This window comes from Balaenoptera physalus, assembly GCF_965194825.1.
Source record: "Balaenoptera physalus genome assembly, chromosome: 5".
In the NCBI taxonomy this organism is placed as follows: domain Eukaryota; kingdom Metazoa; phylum Chordata; class Mammalia; order Artiodactyla; family Balaenopteridae; genus Balaenoptera; species Balaenoptera physalus.
Window position 1 is genome coordinate 123,044,244 of NC_138884.1, and position 24,014 is coordinate 123,068,257.

The window sequence follows — 24,014 nt, forward strand, 5'->3', positions numbered from 1 at the left end:
GATGAGTGGATAAATAAAATGTGGTGTACACATAAAACGATGGACTATTATTTAGCCTTAACAAGGAATAAAATTGTGACACATACTAAAACATGGACAAACTGTGAAAACGTTATGCTCAATAAATAAAGCCAGACACAGAAGGGAAAATATTGTATGATTCTACTTATATGACGCACCTGTAATAGGCAAATATAGAGACCAAAAGTAGAATAGGGGTCACCAGGGGCTCAGGGGAGAGGGGAATGAGGAATTATTATTTAATAGGTACAAAGTTTCTGTTGGGTTGATGAAAAAGTTCTGGAAAAGGATAGGGTAATGGTTGCACTACATTGTAAATGTACTTAAAAAAAAAAAAAAAGTAAAAGTACTGTTATATGCCGCCAGTGTGGATAAACCTCAAAACTGTCATGCTAAGTGAAAGAAGCCAGACACAAAAGGTCACATATTGTATGATTTCAAGCTGTATGATACGAAAATTGTAAGACTGTATGATATGAAATACAGAAAAGATAAATCCATACAGACTGAAAGCAGACTGGTGCTTGCCAGGGGCTGGAGGGAGGGAATAGAGAGTTAACTGCTAAATGGGTACAGTTTTATTTTGGGGGGAAGAAAATGTTTTGGAACTAGACAGAGGTAGTGGTTGCACAGCATTGTGGATGTACTAAAATGCCACTGAATTATTCATTTAAAATGGTTAATTTTGGGGGGGGGATGATTTGACAGATTCGTAAAATTTATTGTTGGTTATGATTGCTTTCCATATTTAAATAAATATTCACTTTTGAATTTTAATTTTTGCATCATTGAAAGTGAACTCCCAAAATGCATAAACCCAGGCCCCCAAATCTGCATCCATCCCAGTGAAAAAAAATGGAAGAATAAGCCTCCAAATGACAGTAATTATAAAATGGTTAATTTTACATTACGTGAATGTCACCTCAACTTAAGACTATATTAATAATTTTTAAATTAAAAAAAAAGTGAAGTAGAGCTCTACAACAGCTCTGCAATAGGGGACATGGATAACAGAGGCATTATAGATTTTTTTACTTTACAGCAAAATCAATATACTTACTACCCACTATGAAAGTACACAGAGAAAAGATTCATTTCATTCTTAAATTATTAGGGCCAACTTATCTTTAAGATGAGTACTTTCTAAACAACTCCAATTAAAATAATTTTAGGGCAAGGACTTGGTCTTCTAATATTTTCACTTTCTATCAACCTGCACAGTGTATAATCAATAAATGATAGTTCTGTATGAATTTAGCAGTAGTACCATTAAGCAAAGTCGATCAAAAAGAGTTTGTTCCAATCCATTTTCATGAGCTGCATCAGAACCCTGAATAGTAGGAGGGAGCTGTTTGGGATCTCCAACAAGAATCAGCTTTTCACACTCAAACCTAAAAGCAGAATTCTAAAAATTAATCTAAGCAATGAGAGAAACATGCATTAACATCATTTACTGCACTATTTTCTAAAATGTATTTCAAAGAATTTGAATACCATGACACGTTCTCAGAACTACCAAGGCTTAACAGTGCTAATGAGTGTATTAAAAGGCTTTAAAAAGTTGTGCAGTAGAGAATCCTTTACATAACTTTACTTTTTTCCACATAAAACCTACTAAGTGTCCCCTTCCTCTGCCAGGACTTAGTATTTCACAGAACTTTGAGAAACAATGATTTTTAGAATCTGTAAACTTAGAAACTTTCTTAGAAGTCATCTGGCTTAAACTCTTGTTTTAGAGATGAAGCATATTAGGCTCTCAGGGGTAAAATGTCTTTCTAAATAGGAATAGAATATAGTGGGAAAAAGTCCAAGTTTTGAAGAAAAACCTATATCCAAATTTTAGCTCTGTTATATTGTGTGGACACAGCAAGTTATTTAATTTCTACAGCTTCACTATTCTTATCAGTAACCTTGATATAATAATACCGTGCATGACTGTTGTAAGGACTTAATAAAGTATGTAATGTGTTTAGTAGACAGTAGGTGCTCCACAGTATTAACCCTTCACCCTCTCATGCAGGGCCTTACTTTCTCCATCTCTGGCTCCTGAGTAGGGTGACCAACTCATTCTGGTTTGCCCAGGACTGTCCCAGTTTAAACACTGAAGACCCCATGATGCCGGTTATGACGTGTGGAGATTTATTGCCATATATATTGAATCAACATATATTAACATAAAAGTATTTGTGAAGTAAAATTTTTCTTGTGCATTTTCAACACTTACAAACTGGAAATCAGAAGATTAAATATTTACTATAAACAAGAAAGAAAATGAAACAACAAGGGGGACAGAACAAGGCCTAGGACTGAAGCCTACTGAGTCTGGTCTAGTACTCCCTCCACTACCTTTAGGATTCCTCAATAAGAGATGCTTTGAAAGCACAGTGTTTCAATTGGCTGAGACAGCTTAGAAGATTTAATAGTTTCCTAAATTTTAGTAGACAAATTTTCATTTTCAACTTATTTTTCTTTATATACTTTATCTACTTTCATAATCTAAAAAATATTTTCAGAACCTAAACACTGGAATTATATCAAGGTAAGGAACTAAAGAACATTCTTCAGTAGAGTTAGGTTCTTAAACTATGACTAAAGAGGCACCTTTAGTCTGGCTAAGAAGTCTGCAACGTTCTAGTAGAATCCTAGCACTAGAACTTTCAAGGCTTTAAGAATGTCTAAACTGTGATCCAAGTACGTGATCCAATTGCCTCAACTGTGATCTAACAAAATTTTGATACATTAACCCCTCCCTCAAATTTCCCTCTGGATTCTTTCAAAAAATCATTTAGTACTTGCATTGCTAGCAATTTTCACAAAAGTTTGGGAAGAGTTTGAACTGAGGAAATGTTTGAAATAATTGTAACATCTGAGCATCTTTGGAAAAGAACCTTTTAGGTTACCTTGCAATGGGAAGGAGGGAAGCCGGTTCTGTGATTTGACTACACTCATCCAGGACAGCCACAGGAAATTTAAGATCATTCATGCACGGGAATGGGCAGGCTGCACAGGTAACTCCAACTACTCGGACCTTTATTACAGTAAGAATGTTATTCATTAACAACTATTAAACAAATTAAGAGAATATATTTACCAAAGAACTTACAGGCTAAAATCAGAAATGAGCAGGTCCTAATTTAATCACTGGCAATCAGAAATCATAGGCCACTTTACCTCTACATTTTCATTATTCCCACATAAGAAATGGAAATTCCTCTAAGAGTTTTATTTATGAACAGGTGATACCAATGAGCAATAGTTTATAGTAACCGGGCTTTCACTTAGAAAGGCATCAAAGAAACCATTAACAATTATTCTTACATATCAATATGCTGGATAAGGATATAAAATGGTAAGCAGTTTACATAAATGACTAATTTGCATTAATTGAATGTAGTCAAACTAAGCCCCTCTGGATTTGGTTGGGGAGAAGGGAGGAAAGGTAAGTCTATAACTCAGATAATAAAAAGCTGGTCTGAAGGCTTCCGAGGACTTCTAGAACCCAAACTTGTTGTAGATTGATTATTATTTCCAATTCTCCCTCCTTCTGCGTGACAGTATTACTCATCCACACCCTTTGCTGCGTGCCTCTGCAGTGCCTCCCACCAGAGAAGTAGGTGGAGTATACTTCCCTGCCCCCTGATGTCGGGCTTGGCCATATGACCTGTTATAGCAATGGAATGTTAGCTGACATGCTGTGAACAGAAGCTTTACACGTATCTGTATGATCTTGCCTGCCCTCTTGCACTTCTGCTGTCTGTCAGGAGAGGGGCATCATGCCACAGACAACTGTTCTCAGAACAAGAAGCTTGACCCACACCAACTGACCTGTAGAGTCGTTAAGTTTGTTGTCTTAAATTATTGAGATTTTGTTTGTTAAGCAACATTATTTCAGCAATAGCCGACCAAAACAGGGTCCCAAACAGGTTGATTGTCCCAAATCTCTCGCAGAAAAAGTGGACCCATGTCCACATTGTCCAACAAGCCAACAACCCTCTTTTCCTACACTCCCTTTTCCTTCCCCCAGGCTCTCCTTTCACAGGAGAAAGCTACTAAATGACTTCTTTCTCTCCTCCCAGCTGACGCCCAGACTGGCCTGGATCGGAACCTGATGAAGGAGATGCTGCTACTTGTTGCAGCTGGATTCCCTGTGTGTCCAGTGCTGGTTCCCAATACCTGGGATCAAGTGCCTGAGTCTCCTAGGTTCTTAGGACAGATTTCAGACAGACCCTGAAAGGATTGGTTTTCTAGGAAAGCACGAAAGATAAAAATGAACTTGGATATTTTGCCCAGTGTCAGACCTTCTCTTCCTCTGTTTCTCCTAGAAAAAAGCCAAGTTTCGTTTAACTTCCCAGGAATCTATTCCCACCTCTTCACTTCCCCCTTAAGCCTATAAAAAGATATACATATAGGGAGAAAGAGAAAAGATGACTCTGTCTTAGAGAGTTGGATGTGTTCACAAATTTGAAGAACGCTTTGCAATATAATAAAACGTGCACTGGATAGACAGGCACACTTCAGTTGAATCTGAGCTATCACAGTCATTTGTTTTATTTAAGGGAAATAAATAGGAATAATATTCCTATCAACAGGAATAAAAGGGATCTGAATCGTATATATAAATTAAATGAATAAACAGACAAACTGAAGCTGTTTCCCCTCACCTGCTTCAGCAGGGTTTTATTGGTCCCCAGTTTATGCTGCTCAATACTTTTCCTCACATAGACTTTTTCCACAGGAGTCAGGTCTTCCTTCATGAGTGCATGTAGTTCTTTTAATTGTTCATTTTCATTTTCTGAGCCAGCATGCAAACTTAAAAAAGAATTACATAAAAGAATACCCTTTGATTCCATTTTCACAGCATCACAAAAAAGTAAAATACAGATTTCCTAAATTAACACCAAGAAAAACATAAAGCTTTCTCTAGTCTTCTTCAGAAACCAGATTTAAGGTAAGATTTACTTATATAAAATTATACTTCTGAACATTCTGTGACTTTTGGAATTTAGCATTCTTACCTGTAAGGTAAAACTGGCTTGGCAATCTTCCTGACACTCCCAACCCTGACAAACTTTTCAAATCCGAGACTAAGAAGCCTTTAAAGAAAACAGGGTAAAATAGATTCTGATTATTTAGAAAATGGAATCTAAAAGTTTCACATAATATTTACATTATTAAAATTAACTTTGCGTAACAGTATATTTTATATTATGTAGTTCAATGTGAAATGCCTAAACTCAAAGTAAATATAATGTAGTTGAAAGACTTTTTTATAAAATGTGTTTCAGAGAATTTAAAAAATATGTATTATCGGGCTTCCCTGGTGGCGCAGTGGTTGAGAATCTGCCTGCCAATTCAGGGGACATGGGACGAGCCCTGGTCTGGGAAGATCCCACATGCCGCGGAGCAACTAGGCCTGTGAGCCACAACTACTGAGCCTGCGCGTCTGGAGCCTGTGCTCCGCAACAAGAGAGGCCGCAATAGTGAGAGGCCCATGCACCGCGATGAAGAGTGGCCCCCGCTTGCCACAACTAGAGAAAGCCCCCGCACAGAAACGAAGACCCAACACAGCCAAAAAATAAATAATTAATTTAAAAAAATAAAAAAGATAAAAATAAAGAAAAGAAATATGTATTATCTTTTTTTTTAAAGCATGCCTTCATTTTCTTTTATTTTAACTTTATTTATTTATTTATTTTTGGCTGCATTGGGTCTTCGTTGCTGCACACGGGCCCTCCCCAGCTGCGGCTAGCAGGGGCCACTCCTCGCCGCAGTGCGCGGGCCTCTCACTGTGGTGGCCTCGCCCGTAGCGGAGCACGGGCTCTAGGCGTGCGGGCTTCAGCAGTTGTGGCATGTGGGCTCAGTAGTTGTGGCTCGCGGGATCCAGAGCACCAGCTCAGTAGTTGTGGCCCATGGGCCCATTTGCTCCGCAGCATGTAGGATCTTCCCGGACCAGGGCTCAAACCTGTATCCCCTGTATTGGCAGGCGGATTCCTAACCACTGCACCACCAGGGAAGCCCAAAAATATGTATTATCCTATGTTGAGGGCTCATGAAACATTCATAAAATATTTATGTTAGAATTTATCACAAGTAAAATTGCCCTGGGAATTCCCTGGTGGTCCTGTGATTAGGACTTGGCTCACCGCCGTGGCCCAGGTTCAATCCCTGGTCAGGGAACTAAGATCCCAAAAGCCGCGCGGCCAAAAAAAAGAAAAACAAAAACTACAGAAAAACAAAGTTGCCCCTAAAGACATAATAATATGGAAAGCAATAGCTACCATATATTTAGCATCAAGATTTGGTAGGAAGAGTGTTAGCCTCTTAACATACCTTATCTTGTTTAATACTCATTACAGCTCTGCACAATATCTCATCTTAAAGATGAGGAACTGAAACTCAAGTCAGGTATTTTGCTGAGGCCACATAGCTAATAAGTAGAGTCAACCATGATTCAAACCTAGGCAAGTCTGTCTACCTCCAAAGGCTATCAATGATTGTTCTTCTATATACATTACCCCTCAGTGAGGGCTTTGTGAAGAAGCGGCCCTCACCTACCCTTCCCACTTATATATCTTATAGCTCTAGCTCTATGCTAGGAACAGAGCAGGAGCTCACTGAACATCCAGATTGCTAAAACATCTACCACCTCAAATGGGAAATAAAGAGCTGGAAAACTAAAGAAACTATAGCTCTCCAAACGCAGTTTTCCTAAATAATTTTGAAGCAGTTTATTTAATGTCAGTAGATGAATAGACCAATTTTTGCATTTTTTCATAGTTTTCATCTTGGAGAATAGTCAGCTATTTTTCAGCCTGAAAAACTAGTTTACATTTTTTTTTCAATGTAAGTTTGCATTAATTCTATAATAGAGAGTATAGTATCCTCATACCATGGGGCAAAAATGTTTTATTTCTTCTTAAGAAACTCTTTGTCCTATTCTGTCCATTGCCATTGAAATGCATTATCCAAGTGCACAGCTAACTGTCAGTTCAGTGTAAAGAAATGTATGGGTCCAGCTTACATGCAGTTGAGGTATAGATCCTAAATGCAGATTCACATTCCTCAGGTCCTCATCAGAGGCTTAAGCACTAAAGAATCTCTTCTACGTGTTTTCTGTTACTTTTCAGTAGTTAGTACTTACTCTTCTAGCTTCTTGATTTTTCTTTTCTAACAGTCTACAGTTAAATTTTAATCTTAGGCTAAGCAATCTAAAGTTCTTTGCTGTTTAGTCTCCAGGTAACTTGTCATTATCTTGAATCAGAAAATGTCCTCAGCCACTGTTTTAGATTACTCAGAAGAAAGAGTACACACAGGTAGAACCTTCCTGGAGGGCAATCTTGCAAAGTATATTAAGAAGCTTAAAAATGTTCATATCTTTTATTCTAGGCCTAGGACTTTTTCTTCAGGAAAGAATCAGAAATGGAGACCAAGATTTATGTTTAAGGAACTTGGCTGCAATATTATTTATAATGGCAAAAATCTGGTAAGAACTTACTGATCAAAAATTGTTTATTGTATAAGAAAATCATTGCATTTAATAGAGCTATGAAAAATTTTGGTTTCTAAGCTTTAATACCATAGAGAAATAATCACTGAGTAAAAAAAAGCAGGACACAAAACAATATATACTGTTGAATACTAAGTTTGGAAAACAAAATGAGTGTGTGTATATGTATTAAAAGTCTGTAAAGAAATATAATAAAATATTATCTGTATTGTCTGCATATTTTCTGCCATAAGCATTAACTTATGTAATTATAAAAGTTAATTTTAAAAAGTCTACACTTACAAATAATGGATTTCTCCTAATCAAACTTTATCATTTATGTGATATTCAGATCATTAAACATTGGAATATTGGTAAAACATTACGTAATACTTTCTTTGCTTTTTTTTTTGGCCGCGCTGCAGCATGAAGAATCTTAGTTCCCCAACCAGGGATCGAACCCGCGCCCCATGCAGTGGAAGCGCCGAGTCTTAACCACTGGACTGCCAGGGAAGTCCCAATTTTTAATAAAATTTACACAAAAATTTTACACCTGTAAAACAGACTGTGCTATTGCTTTCCATGAAACAGCAACAGGCTAACTTATTAGTCTGTAAGTAGGATAAAATCAAATACAACAACATCATTAATCATTAGAGAAATGCAAATCAAAACTACAATGAGGTATCATCTCACACCGGTCAGAATGGCCATCATCAAAAAATCTACAAACAATAAATGCTGGAGAGGGTGTGGAGAAAAGGGAACACTCTTGCACTGTTGGTGGGAATGTAAATTGATACAGCCACTATGGAGAACAGTATGGAGGTTCCTTAAAAAACTAAAAATAGAACTACCATATGACCCAGCAATCCCACTACTGGGCATATACCCTGAGAAAACCATAATTCAAAAAGAGTCATGTACCAAAATGTTCATTGCAGCTCTATTTACAATAGCCAGGACATGGAAGCAACCTAAGTGTCCATCATCGGATGAATGGATAAAGAAGATGTGGCACATATATACACAATGGAATACTACTCAGCCATAAAAAGAAATGAAACGGAGGTATTTGTAATGAGGTGGATGGAGTTAGAGTCTGTCGTACAGAGTGAAGTAAGTCAGAAAGAGAAAAACAAATACAGTATGCTAACACATATATATGGAATCTAAGGAAAAAAAAAAAAAAAAGGTCATGAAGAACCTAGTGGCAAGATGGGAATAAAGACACAGACCTACTAAAGAATGGACTTGAGGAAATGGGGAGGGGGAGGGGTGAGATGTGACAGGGTGAGAGAGTGTCATGGACATATATACACTACCAAATGTAAAATAGATAGCTAGTGGGAAGCAGCCGCATAGCACAGGGAGATCAGCTCAGTGCTTTGTGACTGCTTGGGGGGGTGGGATGGGGAGGGTGGGAGGGAGGGAGATGCAGGAGGGAGGAGATATGGGAACATGTGTATATGTGTAGCTGATTCACTTTGTTATAAAGCAGAAACTAACACACCATTGTGAAGCAATTATACTTCAATAAAGATGTTTAAAAAAAATTAAAAAATAAAGTTGTGAAAAGATGAGAAGCTACTAAAAAAAAAAAAATCAAATACAAAACCTGACAATTTTGGTACAGGGATGGGATAAAGGTAAAACTAAAGGTAGATCCCTCTTATTGAAACCAAAAACATAATTTAATCAAACTGTTCAGCTATTTTACTATTATTTGTTCATATAGGCAGGTGGATAAGAGAATAACCCACGACTTGGTTTTGCGGTTTTAGCCTACTTCCAAGGTAACCACTCAAAGCTCCTGGGTCAGAGACAAAGGACTTTTACTTATGGCACAGAAGCAGCATAGGCACCAACACATCTACTGTGGTTCCCCTTGGTCCCCATGTCCTATGAGGAGACACAGAGAATCCAGGTGGATGCCTGCACTGCAGTGGATTGAGCTGTAGGAAAGGAACACTGAGCTTGGGAATCCACTATTTTTGTAACAAGCAGTAAGTAACCCTGCTCTTTGTCCTGGACGGAGATACTACCTCATCAGTCAAGGTTGCTCACTGCAAACACAACCCTAAGAAATGTGCTGAGTAAGAGTGGTCAGGGCCTTGCACGGTAGATTCCTCCCCCAACAATACACGTTCTGGGCTGGACTCAAATTTTTACACGAGCAACTGATAAGTTAGCCTGTTACTGTTTCATGGATGCTGGTTCTTGAGTCAGAGATAAAGGCCTTGCATGTCTGGCATACCCAGCAAAAATGCGCACGGACACTCAGGGCCTATGGTGATCTACCTCTCTCAACAATAACCTAAAACGTTAGGTACTGAAATACACCTGTGATACCCACCCAAGAAGTACTCTGTCAACAGCTACATTAGTAGAAGAAGAAATCAAAAGTTTCCATGGTCTTGCATTTCCAACTGTAAGAGCTTCACTCTTTTCAAATAGCTGCACAAAAAACAAAATCACCACTGCCAGCAAATAACTCTTTCCTGCTCCAAAAACACCTAATTATTTTGAAAGGGAAAAAAATAAAGGCAATGTCATAAATAAATTTCTGAAAAGCACAATATTTCATCCATTTCCCTCTCTCCTTCATTTAAGAAATTTATTAAAAAATATTAACTGAGTGCTCACTATGTGCTTAATTAGGACAAGGGATAAATACATAGATAACTATTCAGAAGACCTCCATATTTAATGAGACCATAGTCTACTTAGGAAGATAGACAAGCAAAGAACAATGATAAAACAATATGGTAAGTAACATTGTTGGTATCAGAGAAAGAACATCTCTTTTTGCTTTGGTGGAGATGGGAATGCTTCCTAAAAATAAAAAGAGTAGCAGAACTAAATCTTCCAGGATAAGATATCCTGTTAAAGAGAGGGTCATTCTAGGCAGAGGCATGACAAAGCACATAGCTGACAAGAATTTCCATACAGCCTACAGCAAACAGGCAAGACATGAGGCTGTCTGACAAGGTAGGCAAGGGGATAAATCACAAGAGTTCTGCTTGCTATGGCTAAAAGTTTGAATTTTATCTTAAAGACCAGGGGAAATCAACGAAGGACTTTAAGTAATGGAACTAAATCATATTTTTTTTTAGAAAAACTACTTGAGTGAAAATATGAAGAAAGGTAAAACTAAAGGTAGATCAATTAGAAAGCTGTGTGAGATGATCATTAACAATAATACGTGCTAACTTTACTAAGTGCCTCCCACGTGCCAGACACCACTCTAAGCCCTTTATTTATGTTAACTCATTTAATCCTCCAAACCTATGAGACAGATGCTATTATCAAATCCCATTTTACAGAGTAGTCTCACCAACTAGGCTATATGGAGGCATGATGAAGGTTTGGATTGAGGAGGTGCTAATGAGTTGGCGAGGAGAGAATCAATATGAAAAGTAGGTACAAACTAGAAGGGACATCTCAGTGACTGATCTGATGAGGGGAGAGAAACAGTAAGAGAGATGGAGGAGGATTAAGAGAAAGTCACTTAATCTAGGGAGAAAAATAATCTAGGATGACTTCCAAGTGTCTAACTTGGTCAACAGAGTGGATGTGAAGCAAATCCTCAAAATAGGACGAAAAGTAGGATCAGCTTCAGGGAAAAGGTCTGTGAGAGGAAATGAGTTAAAGAGGGAACAGATTCCAGATAAAAGTAGTAGCTCTGAAGAGGAGAAAGTAAAGCTCCTTCACTGAGACAGAACCAGAAGAGTAAGAATAGGTCCATACTTAGGTAAGTTGGAAAAGGAAGGCAGGACATTGAAAGGAGTTTCTGTTATGACCTCCATTTCCTATTTTAGAAGCAAAATCAATTTCAGAGAGAGAGAGTGGGGCAGGGGCAAGGATGGGATTATGAGAAGGATGAAGGTTTGGAATAGCTACTATGAAGGATGAAGGGTGAGCTGACTAGGAATTAATTAATAGAGAGCAACACGTAGATGTCTAGATCAAATCTGGATACTTTGATAACGAGAGTATAATGCTACCCATTCATCACATATGCTGCCTATTCTCCCTTTTAGGGTGGTCAGTTCTGCTCTCATCTAATAGTTTACTAAAATGGGTCCAGATTTGAAAAATGTAGAGTTATTCTGGAGTCTTGTCTGACTAGGAAATTACAAGTGAGCAGACTGAGTTACAAAAGCTTATATGACAATGTAGTTACTAGAACCGTTTTCTTGCTTCTTACCATGTATGATCGTGATAGGGAGGGTATGAATTCCCAGTTCCTTCACTTCTTCAACACTTTCACGTGATGCCATCATTTGAGCTATCTGAATTAGAGCTGTAGCTTGATCCTTGTTTAACTTGTGTGCCTGAATTAACTCACTAGCTAGCTGCAATGTTGCTCCTGTACTGAGTAGTTCAAATTTTGTGTTGATATTCGAGAAGGCTGGTGGGATAAATTTTCTCTTATTGACTCTCTTGTTGCTCACTGTAGTTGATGAAGACCTAAGCAAATGAAAATGTTTTTAAATGAGGGGCTTTTGAAATAGGTGAGCAGACCTAGTCATAACTTAGCCTTCACTTTATAAGCATCACAGCGGACATTTTTTTGGAGACACAAATGAACATATACCCCAATTTGGAGGAGGGTGGAAGAGAACTAACATTTGTTGAAAACCTACTATGTGCTGGCATTATACTAAGCATTTTACATGTTACTTGATGCAATCTTCACAACAATACTAAGTAGTTAATTATCCCAAAAAGAGGTACAGAAATATTAACATTTTTCCCCCAAAGCACATAGCTAATAAGTTGTATACTGACTTAAAGCCCATGTTCTATTAAACAAAACTGACTTAGGTGATTAATATAGCCTCCATTTAAGGTAAAACTGCAATAAACTGGTTTAATTTCTATTTCTATTAAGACTGAATTCCTGGGCTTCACTGGTGGCGCGGTGGTTAAGAATCCACCTGCCAATGCAGGGGACAAGGGTTCGAGCCCTGGAATGGGAAGATCCCACATGCCGCGGAGCAACTAAGCCCGTGCACCACAACTACTGAGCCTGCACTCTAGAGCCCGTGAGCCACAACCACTGAGCCCGTGAGCCACAACCACTGAAGCCCGCGTGCCTAGAGCCCATGCTCTGCAAAAAGAGAAGCCACCACAATGAGAAGCCTGCACACCGCAACAAAGAGTAGCCCCCGCTCACACAACTAGAGAAAGCCCGCGCACAGCGATAAAGACCCAAAGCAGCCAAAAATAAAATAAATAAAACAAATAAATTAAAAAAAAAAAAAAGACTGCATTCCTTTCAAAGGAGATAAATGACATAATGGATAAGGATATTTATTTTTCTTACCTAGGACTTTATTATGGTGAAAAAAATGAAATACCACGAGTTAGATCATAATATTACAAATTACAAACTAGACTTCTTCTATCATTTTAGTGAATTCAATATAATGTCGCTCCCAATTTTTAAAAAAGGGGCATGGTGCTTGAGAAATTAAAAATGAGATATAGGTTATGTCAAGAATAAAATTAGTATCAATATATATACTGGATTCAAGCTGTAAAATGTTACATAATTTTAAATGTTTTAAATGTTAAATAATTTGTAGCATAAAAGTACAGATAAATAAATAAATAAAAACACTCAAAAGATCCTTAGGAAATTATTCCTTGACAAAGGAAAAAAATTTGCAGTAACCCTTACTGGACTCTACCACAATAAATAAACAAACAGATAGATGAATGCGTGGATTGCTGGGAAATGATGTGTATTCCCCTTTCTCTTTTGAACCACTGACAAACAGTAACCTCATAATCCCTGAAAGAAAATTAACACTTTGTTGGCAAAAATTTATGTAATGTACTTTTATTACATTTTCATATTTACAATTAGTCATCATTTTTTAATACCAATGACCCAAAGGTAAATAATGACTTACATTGTTAACAGGTACTGTGTTAGAGGTAGAGTAGCTGGATTAAAGTTGTCCTGAATATTTTTCAAAGTGGTCAGCTCTGTGCTAGCATTACAAACCAATAATGCATGGACCACTGCTGTAGACAGAATGCAGAAAATTAACATTAATGTAAATGAAATGAACCATTAAAAAAATCTATTAAATGTACACATAACTCAAGAGTTCAGCTACTGAATTAATCACACAACATAAAATAAATGCTTAAGTACATGCAGAGGTCCTTTTATCCATTAAACTACTATACTACCTGCTCATTCATACTTTATAAATTGCATAACTTACACCAAATTTGGACTTCCATATGTCAGTTAATGAATAAGAATAACTGTTCTGAGTTAGGGTGTGGTGACACTGCTTAACAGCCAGTTCGATTTAGTCAGCATACATTGTATAGTAGTGTTTGTGGAATTTTTTAACATTTTCTTGCATTTCTTCCTCAATTATTTTATAGGAATATATGGAAAGCAGAAAATTAGAATGCTGTTATTGGTGAGGAAACAACTGCAACAAATATGAAACTATGCATTCAAAAAATGACAAATGTTCACTTAATTAGGCTCTTATTGAACTCAAGCTGGTTGACTAGGTTTATTCAGTTCTAAAAGAAAAAAAATCAAGTTAAAAATGTCTATGAAATATTTGAAATGGGTCGTTAAATGCTGTGTCTTAATTAGATATGGACCAAATTTGACCATCAGCAATTACTCCAGAGATCAAAATGTATAGAGAAGTATACAGGTTCATAGAACTGGATAGGGTTCAGCTTACTAAAGCTTCCTTTATTAAAAGAAAAGTAAGGCTCATAGCCTACTGTCTTATTAAGAATTTCTCAAGGCAGATGATAAAATAGCCTCAAATGAAACTCATACCCTCCTGCTCAACTGCTCACGAAATCTCTTGCAAAATCTACAAGACTTCTCAATGTAAAAATAAATGATCTGTTTACTAAATGTACACTACTAGAATAATAAACCAAGAGGATTAAATAAATCAAGAACTGGAACTTGATGTAAGAAATTATTTAAGAAAATTCTTATTTATATGTTTAATATTTATATTTTTAGAAATCGGGTATATACCATGTAAAAATTCAACTTTAACAAAATACTTAAGTGAAGGGTCAAGATTTTATTATATTGTTAGCCCTCTAGGACTTGAGCTGCAGAAATATTTAGATGTTCAACTTTCATACACATTTCAAGAATACTGTACACAATAATAGGAAGTAGAGGTGGATGCTTTTTGTTGGCTTTAATCAAACAATCCCACACAAAGTTAGCATTCTAGCTCACAGTGCATCACATGTCTTTCATTCTTTTTTAATACAAATTAATATGGGCATAATAATACTTACTGTTAGTGGGCCAATTCGAAGGGAAATAACCTTTCAAAGGTAGTAGCTCTACCTCATTGATAGATGATGGACCAAAGAAAGTACTACATGCAATAAAAGTATCCAATTCAAAGTCTAGGGTTTTTGAAACCACCCAAAGATCATCTGAAAAGACAAACACTTTTAAAGGATCCAGAACTATGCTCCATCCAAAGCTACCCTGGATTTCTTTGATGCTTAGTCCTATATTATTTTTCAAAAAACCAAACTTGGTTATTATCACCAACAAGATTCCACCCAGACACCCAAACACATAACATTTCATTTCCATGTTTTTAACTCAATTAGTTTAATGTTTTTAAAGTTACTTTATAATTATTTTTTTTTAAAAAAACACTGTAAATAAAGCGAGGACAACATCTAACTCACTTTTATCTTATAGCTACATTTGATTTTCCCAAGGTAGAATATTAGTCTAAAAAGATGCTCCACCATGTAAAGGTTTCTATGCTCAAATAAAGTTGGCAATCCGTGGATAGAATAAAGTTCTCTTAACTGACTTCCACTTAACATATGTTCCAGATTAATTAACGTTCTCCTTTCTTCTCCATAGTACACTGAGCACTCATAGCTAGTAGGCTGCTTTCCAGAATATCTATGCACTACTTCTACCATCAGTGGAGTTTACACTTACAAAGAGTCAACTGCATTTGTTCTAAAACTTATTTATACTAGTTGTATTTGCTATTATAATTATATAACTTAATCACATATTATTTGACCCATTATGAGTATGAAGGAAAAAACTTGTTGTTTAAAGAAAACTACATTCCGGGCTTCCCTGGTGGCACAGTGGTTAAGAATCCACCTGCCAATGCAGGGGACACAGGTTCGAGCCCTGGTCCAGGAAGATCCCATATGCTGCAGAGCAACTAAGCCCGTTTGCCACAACTACTGAGCCCATGAGCCTAGAGCCCGTGCTCCGCAACAAGAGAAGCCACCACAGTGAGAAGCCCGCGCACTGCAACTAAGACCCAACGCAGCCAAAAATAAATAAATAAATAAATAAATGTATTTAAAAAAAAAATGTAGGTAGCTATAAGGTACTAGATTTAGCTTTGCTTTGTTGATTCAAAGTTTCTTATATCATTTAAAATAACTAATCAAATAACAAAAGCAAGTTAGGTTAGGATCAATGACAAGAGTAGGTCATGAAAGCAAAGATAAAAATTAACCCAACTTAGGGACTTCTCTGGTGGCGCGGTGGTTAAGAATCCGCCTGCCAGTGCAGGGGACAAGGGTTTGAGCCCCAGTCCGGGAAGATCCCACATGCCGCGAAGCAACTAAGCCCAAGCGCCACAACTACTGAGCCTTTACTCTAGAGCCCACGAGCCACAACTACTGGAGCCTGCGCACCTAGAGCCCATGCTCCACAACAAGAGAAGCCACCGCAATGAGAAGCCCGTGCACCGCAATGAAGAGTAGCCCCCGCTCGCTGCAACTACAGAAAGCCCGTGCGCAGCAACAAAGACCCAATGCAGCCAAAAAAAGAAAAAAATTTTTAAGGATTTTATTTCCAAATATACAAAATTTGGGGTCCAATGTTGTCATATTGTGCAGCAATGACAGAAGTATCACTAAACTCATTACATTTTCAGCTTATTTTTTATATTAGGTTCAGGGTACAGTTCATTCAGTATACTTATGATGCCAAGAACTTGGTGTGACTCTTTAACCAAAATTAAACAGTTTTTGGTAGCCTATAATAAAGCTTTCTAAAAAACTAAAATTTAAAATATGCTTTTTAGAAATGGTCTAATTTATTATACAATAATTCACAATATGTACTATGAAACTGTACTCTTAAAAATCTCTTTAATATAAAGAATTTACAGGGCTGTATGTAACTGAGATACAAGGCTAGACTCAGCCACAACATAATCAGATCAACTTACCTTTGCTGTAAGTCGAAGAACTTTCCTTCCGACTCAGCTTAAGATAAAGTTTGCTCTTAGGTTCATTATAAAATTCAGGATCTACAGTAGTAAACTTCTTTAGTTTACCGTACTTTTTTCTTTGAAAATCAAACCCTTTTCTGCAAAATGAGTAAAAGACAAAAGTGAATTTGAATATTAAAGTATGATTTCTTTTTTAATTGAGATATAACTGACATATAACATTATATTAGTTTCAGGTGTACAACATAATGATTTGATATATGTATATACTGTGAAATTATCAGCATAAGTCTGGTTAACATCCACTGCCACACAAAGTTTTTTCTTGTGAAGAAAATGGGTGAACTGTTTTTATTTTTAAATAAATTGAATTTTTTAAAAAAGCACTGAAGAACTCATTGCGTGTATAAAATTTTTTTCAAATAAAAATTTTTTCTTGTAATGAGCTCTTACTCTCTCACCAATTTTCAAATATACAGTAAAGTAATATTAACTATAGTCACGATGCTATACATTACATCTGCAGGACTTATTAATTTTATAACTGGAAGTTTGAATGTACAAATTTTTTTTAAAAATCTTTAAAATACAGTATGAAGAGGAAAGAACCAGGGAATGTGTATGTTTATATACTTTCATACATATATACACAATAAAAATACACTGTGTCAAAGGAAGAAAATAGCAAGCCTCACAGAAACATCATTAGTTTTAAAAGAGATTGAGATAGGAATAGTATCTAAAAGACAGGGTACTTCAGTTTCTATAACTGTAAAAATAGAATAATAAATTATCATATTACCATTTCTTATAAATTATGATGATTAAATGAAATAATACATGCAAAGTGCTTAGAAGAGTGCCTGGCATGTACAAGCTCCCAATAAATGCTGTTATTATTAAATTACCATGCAAATGCTCATTATATTTACTTTTCGGGTAATCCAACTTTTGTAAGACATGTTTCGAAAAAGTAGCATTCTATCATCCTATAAACTATGTAGTTCAGGCTTGTGAATGACCAATATGTATTATCCTGTGCTGATAAAAATTATTCTTGTGATTTGTTTGATAGGGTTTCCCTTAGAATTATGATTATATGTAAAAATGGTTAGAAAAATGGCATTCCCGCCAGTAATCCTGATATTGCTGGCACTGTTCAATGTTTAGAGGGGGCCAAAAATAGCTTTAGGGAATTATTCCCATTTTATAGTCACAAAAAATGAGGTACTCTATCTTTTAGATATTCTTCCTATCTCAATCTCTTTGAAAACTGATCATAATTCTGTGAGGTTACTATTTTCTGATATAATTAGAGGCAATTACTTGGCACCATAAAACATACCTCACCAAAAGCTGGCATTCCTCATAGAGGGGTATCTTTTGACTTCTTAAGTACAAGCCAATACTTTTTATATCATTTAAAACCATGCTAGGTAGAGATTTTTCCTGTGTTAAATATCCTGGGGTCACTTCTTCAAGCCACTTGAAAAATTTACATCGGTCAGCTCTGGGTCCATCGCAGGTATAAAAGAGACGACCCTAAGGGGAAAAAGATATTGAAACTTTAGTGAGAAAAATAATGTTTTTATTTATTTATTTTTTTTACTGTTTTTGTACTATGTTTGTCAAGACTTTTATAAAGGCTGCTTGGCATTAATGTACTCCAATAAATTAGCCGCTATACAACTTAATCTTTTTATTAATTTAAACAATAAATTAAAACTTAAAACCACCTACTTTTCATTTTTTACTTTTTATCAAAAAATTACACTATTCTGAAAATTCAATCTTATTTGAAAAATAATATTTATTGATCTCTGACTTAACATGTTCACTATAGAAAACCTGAAAGCTGCCCCAAAACAACTATAGGGGACATCTTGTGCATTTCTTTCCAGACTTTTTTCTCACTCACGTAAGTGCAAGCATGCACACACACACACAAGGATACACACATGTATACTGTTTTAATAAAACTCAGATAACAATACATTTTCTAGTCTATAACCTAACCCTTACACCCAACAACATACTATGAGCATGACAACCATGTCATCAAATAATCTTAAAAAGAAAAAAAAAGACTTTTAGTGGCTCTATAATATTTTATTCTATGGTTATAATATTTTTATGAATTCTTGCTTTTGAAAACTAAATTTAAAACCAAATTTACATACTCAACTAATGATGAAGTGGAATATGCAAGCAATGGGGGAAAGTTGTATTATTATGAGTGAAAGCACAGTCTTATGAGTACAAACTATCGGTCAATATTACAAACATTTTACTAACTTAACTTCTTCCATAATAATGTTATCAGCAGTATAAATTAAATCAATATGCTTTTCTATTCCCCTGGCCTTATCAGTTACGTTACTTGTACTAGGGATCACATAGTAGACCAGTTTTAACCTTTACTTCCTTCAGGCTCATCTCTGCATTCTCTAAGCCTTCAGGTTAGGACATATTCCCTTCTCAGTGCTCTCACTGTAATTTGGGCATATCCCTCCTACTTTATCAATTACAGTATTATATAAAATTTCCTTTTATATATCTCATCTCTCTCCATCCACTACTGTGCAACAAGTTCCTAAGCAACTCGAAGGCTGATTTTAACTCATATTTTTGTAGCGTCAAAGCAAATCATCTTTTAGGAAAAATGTATTGAGAGTTTACTATATGTTAGTTACTAATGTCTCAAGCAGAAGGCTCCCAGTCAAGACTTACTCCTTAAGCTTGTTGTAAAGCAATAGGTACCTAAGCCTTTTATGAGACTTACTTGTCTCGTAAAAGGAGGGGAAGAGGGAACAATACCTTATTTGGACCTTCCTTTTTAACCATGACAAGTTTTGCAGGCTGACGATGATGGCAGGATGGCACGTTATTTTCTACATTTTTCAGTTTGTCTCTGTTTGATGATGTGTAAAATGATATGTCAACTTTTGAAAGAGCTCTGTGCAACCTTTGTGCCAACCCAAACAGCAATATATTTAAATGTTCTACAAAAAAATTTTTAAAGATAATTTTAAAAAATATATAGGTACAGATGAAAATTAAATACAAAATAATTTCACGTTTGTATCAGATATGTATTAGCTAAATTTGAAAATAGCCTTTTGACAGAGTAAACTATAACCTAATACAAACATCAATTTTTTAAAAGTCTAGTTTTACTCTTGAACAAAACAAACTATGCACCATACTTAAAATTTCCTACTTAATTTAACAAAACCATCTGTAACACTTCCAGTTTAAAAAAAATTTTTAAACTACACCTTGAAAAAGATAATGCTGTCATTTCCCACTCAAAACTCAATTTCGATCTGAAATTAAAATACAACTTGCTGTCAAAAACTGGATTAAATATGTAGAAAATAACAAATCTCAAGTAGACAATTTAATGTAAAAATTCATAAAAGATACTACACTTTCTTACAGCTAAACTATTTACTATTTAGCAATCAATCATAATAAAATAAAAAGATAACAGTCATACCTATGAGACAAGATGTAAAAATCTGCTTATAATGAGCAGGAGACTGAAAAACAGCTGGTATGTGAATTTGCCTTTGGGGAAGATATGCAGATTTTATTTTCTGCCCACTTGGGAAGCATAGCTCGGAGTCATTTATCTCCTGAAATGGAATGATTCAAGTTATTATAACAATTCCAGAAAAATACTGTTTACTAATAAGCAAATTCCATAGATATGTTAAAGGAAATAAACAAATTTTTCTTTTGATTTCCAGAATCCATGAAAACCATTTTCTAATTTTAAATGAGAAACTAAGTATAGCAAGAAAGGCTATGACATGGCACTTTTAATGATAAATAAGACTAACTTTTCTTGTCTGCCCCTTAATAAGTTTTTAAATATTTTTGCTAGGAAAAACTTAACTGATGTGAGTGAATCATTACGTATCTCTATTTCTGGTTACAACTATAGTAAGAATTGTTCGTAACCAATGTATAATAAGATGTATCTTTACCCTAATAATGATCTGATCAGCAAAACTGAGCTGACAGTGAAAAATGAAAACAATCATAGTAACAGTAGTAGTGGAAATGATGGTAGAAACAGAGCTATAATTTATTAAGTACCTATTATGTGCCAGATACTGCACCAGACACTTTCAAATATATAATTTCATTTAATGTTCACAAACTCTAGGAAAGATCTTAAGTCAAAGAAAATGTGAGTGTAGCAAGAGTTTTGGAAAACTCTTAAAAAAAAAAAAAACAAAGCCATTGGCTCTGAGACTAAAATCATTGCACCTATATGATTTTGGTAATTCTTTTGTTGAAATTCAGATAATAACTACTGGAAAAAAGATGCAAAACACTGGTACATTTCCTCACCTGAAAATCTCCTGTTACACTGCAGTTGTAGCAGGCATACTCTCTTAACACATTTTGAATTTCCTCAGTCTTAGAAGTCTGCTTTAAATTCAAAGAAAATGCCTTCTTTCTGGAAACCAAATCTTGACTGCTAAAATCCTGCTGCTGTTGCTGAAGCATGTGTTTCATCATTTGCAAATGCACAGAGTCTACAGAACTTTCATTCACAGCACCACTCTGTCTTTTACCCGTGTCACTAAAATGCATCCCAGAAATAGCCTCAGCAAAGAAGCCATCTGTTACTTTCTGATCAACTCTGTTTGGAGTAGTCAAGTTGCACTGGAGTATGTTTTGATATTTCAGCCATTTGCTTTGAGTAGGTATATTATCAAAAACTGAAACGTCCCTTGGAGTCACTTCCTTAGATTCTTTAGAGAAAGAAGTTTCGCTCTGGTCCTCTGACCCAAAGCTAAAAGAAGGAACTGCTGACTCTTCACAAAAGTTGAATATGGGAGAACCAGAAGACTCTTGCCTGTCAGAGTCGATCACATATGAACAAGAATCTACATCAGGTGGCCCACTGGCAGGTGGCAAAGTAATAAGTGGAACTCGGGTTCTACTTACTAATGAAAGCCTTTGAAGGTTCTTATCCTCCAGAGAACTCGATTTTTCCTTTACTAAAAAAAAAAAAGAGCTAGTTAAATAAAAATGTATTACGGACATCACCCAATCTCTAGAAAACAGTGGGTATCCATACAAAAAAGCAAAAGGTACCAACATGCCTTGTACCAAAACAAACAAAAAAATCATATTTCCTTTTAAAAAATTTAATGGTTTTAGGCTCCAAAAAATAAAGAAACTTTTTCAAGGTTGATAGACTTGAAATCCTTCTCTTTTTCTTTTGCCTCTTAGCTAAGGATTTCCACTCACCACCGCCCCACCAATTACTACATTATATTTACATAACACTGAAGTTTTCAAAGTATTTTACAGCTGAGAAGGGATTCATCATTCTCATCTTATAGATAAGATTGCCAACAAGGCCTAGAGGTAACATGACTACCGATTGGCAGAGCTAAGACAAGAACCCAGAACTAGTTTTTTGTTCTCAGCTTTATATTCTCCAAAGACTGAAGTTCAAGGTTTACTTATCGATGTGTTGTAACTTCCTTTATATATTTATTACATTCACAGACTAATATGTTGACCTTCAGGGTAAAGAAGACTTTTAGCTTTATTTTGATATATTGTTATGTGATAAGAGTTCAACTCTGGTAAACTCATGTTATGGCAGATTTTGGCTGAGTTTTATAATTCCTTCTGTCAGCATCGTTAGTAATTGATATATTCCTGAAAATGTAAAAAGCAGTAATATTTGTTGAATAAATAAAGAATGAATAATACTGCATGGGAACTATATAAGCTTAAAGTTTTTCTCTGAAATGCTATGGTTTCCTATTTTATAATAATGTACCTTCTTGATGGAGTTTCTATTTTGTTGGGAATAAACTCTGGAGGTCACTTGGGAAGGTAGTAGAACAGCAGGTAAGTCAATGATATTCTTTTATAAACTGTTACCTTGTAATTCTAACAAGCTGATCAAGCAACACTGACAGAAAAGTTAAAACCTCATTAAATAGTAAAAGATTCATGGTATAACTGTGTAAATCATCTATATGCCATTGTCACCTCACTTGTTTTAGATACTCACAGCTCCCATACTGACTCTTTCCTACCTTGTTTCGTCTATCAACCACACCTACTAAACCTTCTTCAACCCAGCTACCCAGACACATTAGTTTTTATTTTTATATCATCCACCCATGACCAAAACATTATCTACAACTTCACCCCTCACCCAACATAACTTCAGAATCAAGGGAAGATACATTGATGAGATTACAAGAAAAGAGAGAGAAAAAGAAAAGTTAGCGAAAGGGATCCTACAGAATGTATTATACTTATCAAGAAGCAGGAAATTACTCACAGGGAAGAATCAAAATGTATGAAAACACAGAGGCCTGAGAATGCAATTGAGGTAGCAGCAACTGAAGAGTTCCCTGATATTGCCAGGATCCCAAAGCAAAAGAGGGGAACTAAGAAGTTATGCTAAGGTCAACCATGACCAGACATTCACAATGAATCCTTTCCCTGGGAGGGGAAGGGACTATAGAGGGGCCGGGCTCTGGAGTTACAGCTGTGAGAAGTGTTGGCAATGGTAGAAGACACTTTTAGAGGTCTGTGATGAGAAGATGAGAGAAGAAATAAGAAGGAACTAGAAAGCTGGAAGGGATTGTATTTGGAAATAAGAGTCATCTCCAATAGAAAAAGTCAAAAGGGAGAGAGGGTGTGGGAAGGCTTGAGGGCGTAAGACATTGAATCTGGTTTCAAGATTATTTTTAGTTTAGTAACAATCTCTCAAATAAAAAACTTCACTTTACATGGACAGACAGATTAGAGCCATATGGTAGCAACTGTCTAAGTTGAGAAAGTGAAAATCACCAGGTAAAGTTCTTGCTTTCAGGGACTCCTCAGAGAATTCCAGTATGAAGTCTTCATCTCTTGAGTTCAAAGATAAAGTAGAAACAGGGTTTAATGTTGAGATCTTTTGTTCTGGTGACGTCACCTATCCAGAAAGAGACAAAACTACAGATCAAAATCTTTTTCCCTATAGTTTGAATGAATTCTAGTAACTATTGTAAAAATAATGCTTTCAAGCACACTGTGTAGAGCTATAGCGGGGCAAAGCTTCTTCCAAAAGGGGCAGGATAGAATAAACTCACTAAAATAAACAAGAATAATAGAAAGTGAAATAGAGAACATAAAACCTGTTGGATTTATTTGAAATGGGTCAGATTCTGATTTGGATTGATCTGGGTTATGGGGATTTGGTTGTGAAGATCAGTTTCCAG

General features: G+C 35.8%; 1 protein-coding gene across 10 annotated transcripts in view; it reads right to left on the reverse strand.

Moving 5' to 3' along the window:
* The window catches only part of ZGRF1 (zinc finger GRF-type containing 1), a 77,266-nt gene that overhangs the window by 5,466 nt on the left and 47,786 nt on the right, over positions 1-24,014 (reverse strand). For 7 of the 10 annotated variants that reach the window (XM_082462739.1, XM_082462737.1, XM_082462741.1 and 4 more), the window contains 14 exons: positions 23,605-23,728; positions 21,124-21,779; positions 20,261-20,399; positions 19,579-19,763; positions 18,107-18,303; positions 16,759-16,898; positions 14,825-14,968; positions 13,432-13,546; positions 11,718-11,980; positions 9,864-10,023; positions 5,037-5,114; positions 4,683-4,830; positions 2,922-3,049; positions 1,289-1,412 (listed from right to left, as the gene is read on the reverse strand). In XM_082462739.1, coding sequence (XP_082318865.1) covers positions 1,289-1,412; positions 2,922-3,049; positions 4,683-4,830; positions 5,037-5,114; positions 9,864-10,023; positions 11,718-11,980; positions 13,432-13,546; positions 14,825-14,968; positions 16,759-16,898; positions 18,107-18,303; positions 19,579-19,763; positions 20,261-20,399; positions 21,124-21,779; positions 23,605-23,728 — 2,601 coding nt within the window. Of the gene's footprint in view, positions 1-1,288; positions 1,413-2,921; positions 3,050-4,682; positions 4,831-5,036; positions 5,115-9,863; positions 10,024-11,717; positions 11,981-13,431; positions 13,547-14,824; positions 14,969-16,758; positions 16,899-18,106; positions 18,304-19,578; positions 19,764-20,260; positions 20,400-21,123; positions 21,780-23,604; positions 23,729-24,014 lie in introns of those variants that run through there. The other 3 variants (XM_082462742.1, XM_082462734.1, XR_014263910.1) reach the window with 3 other exon arrangements.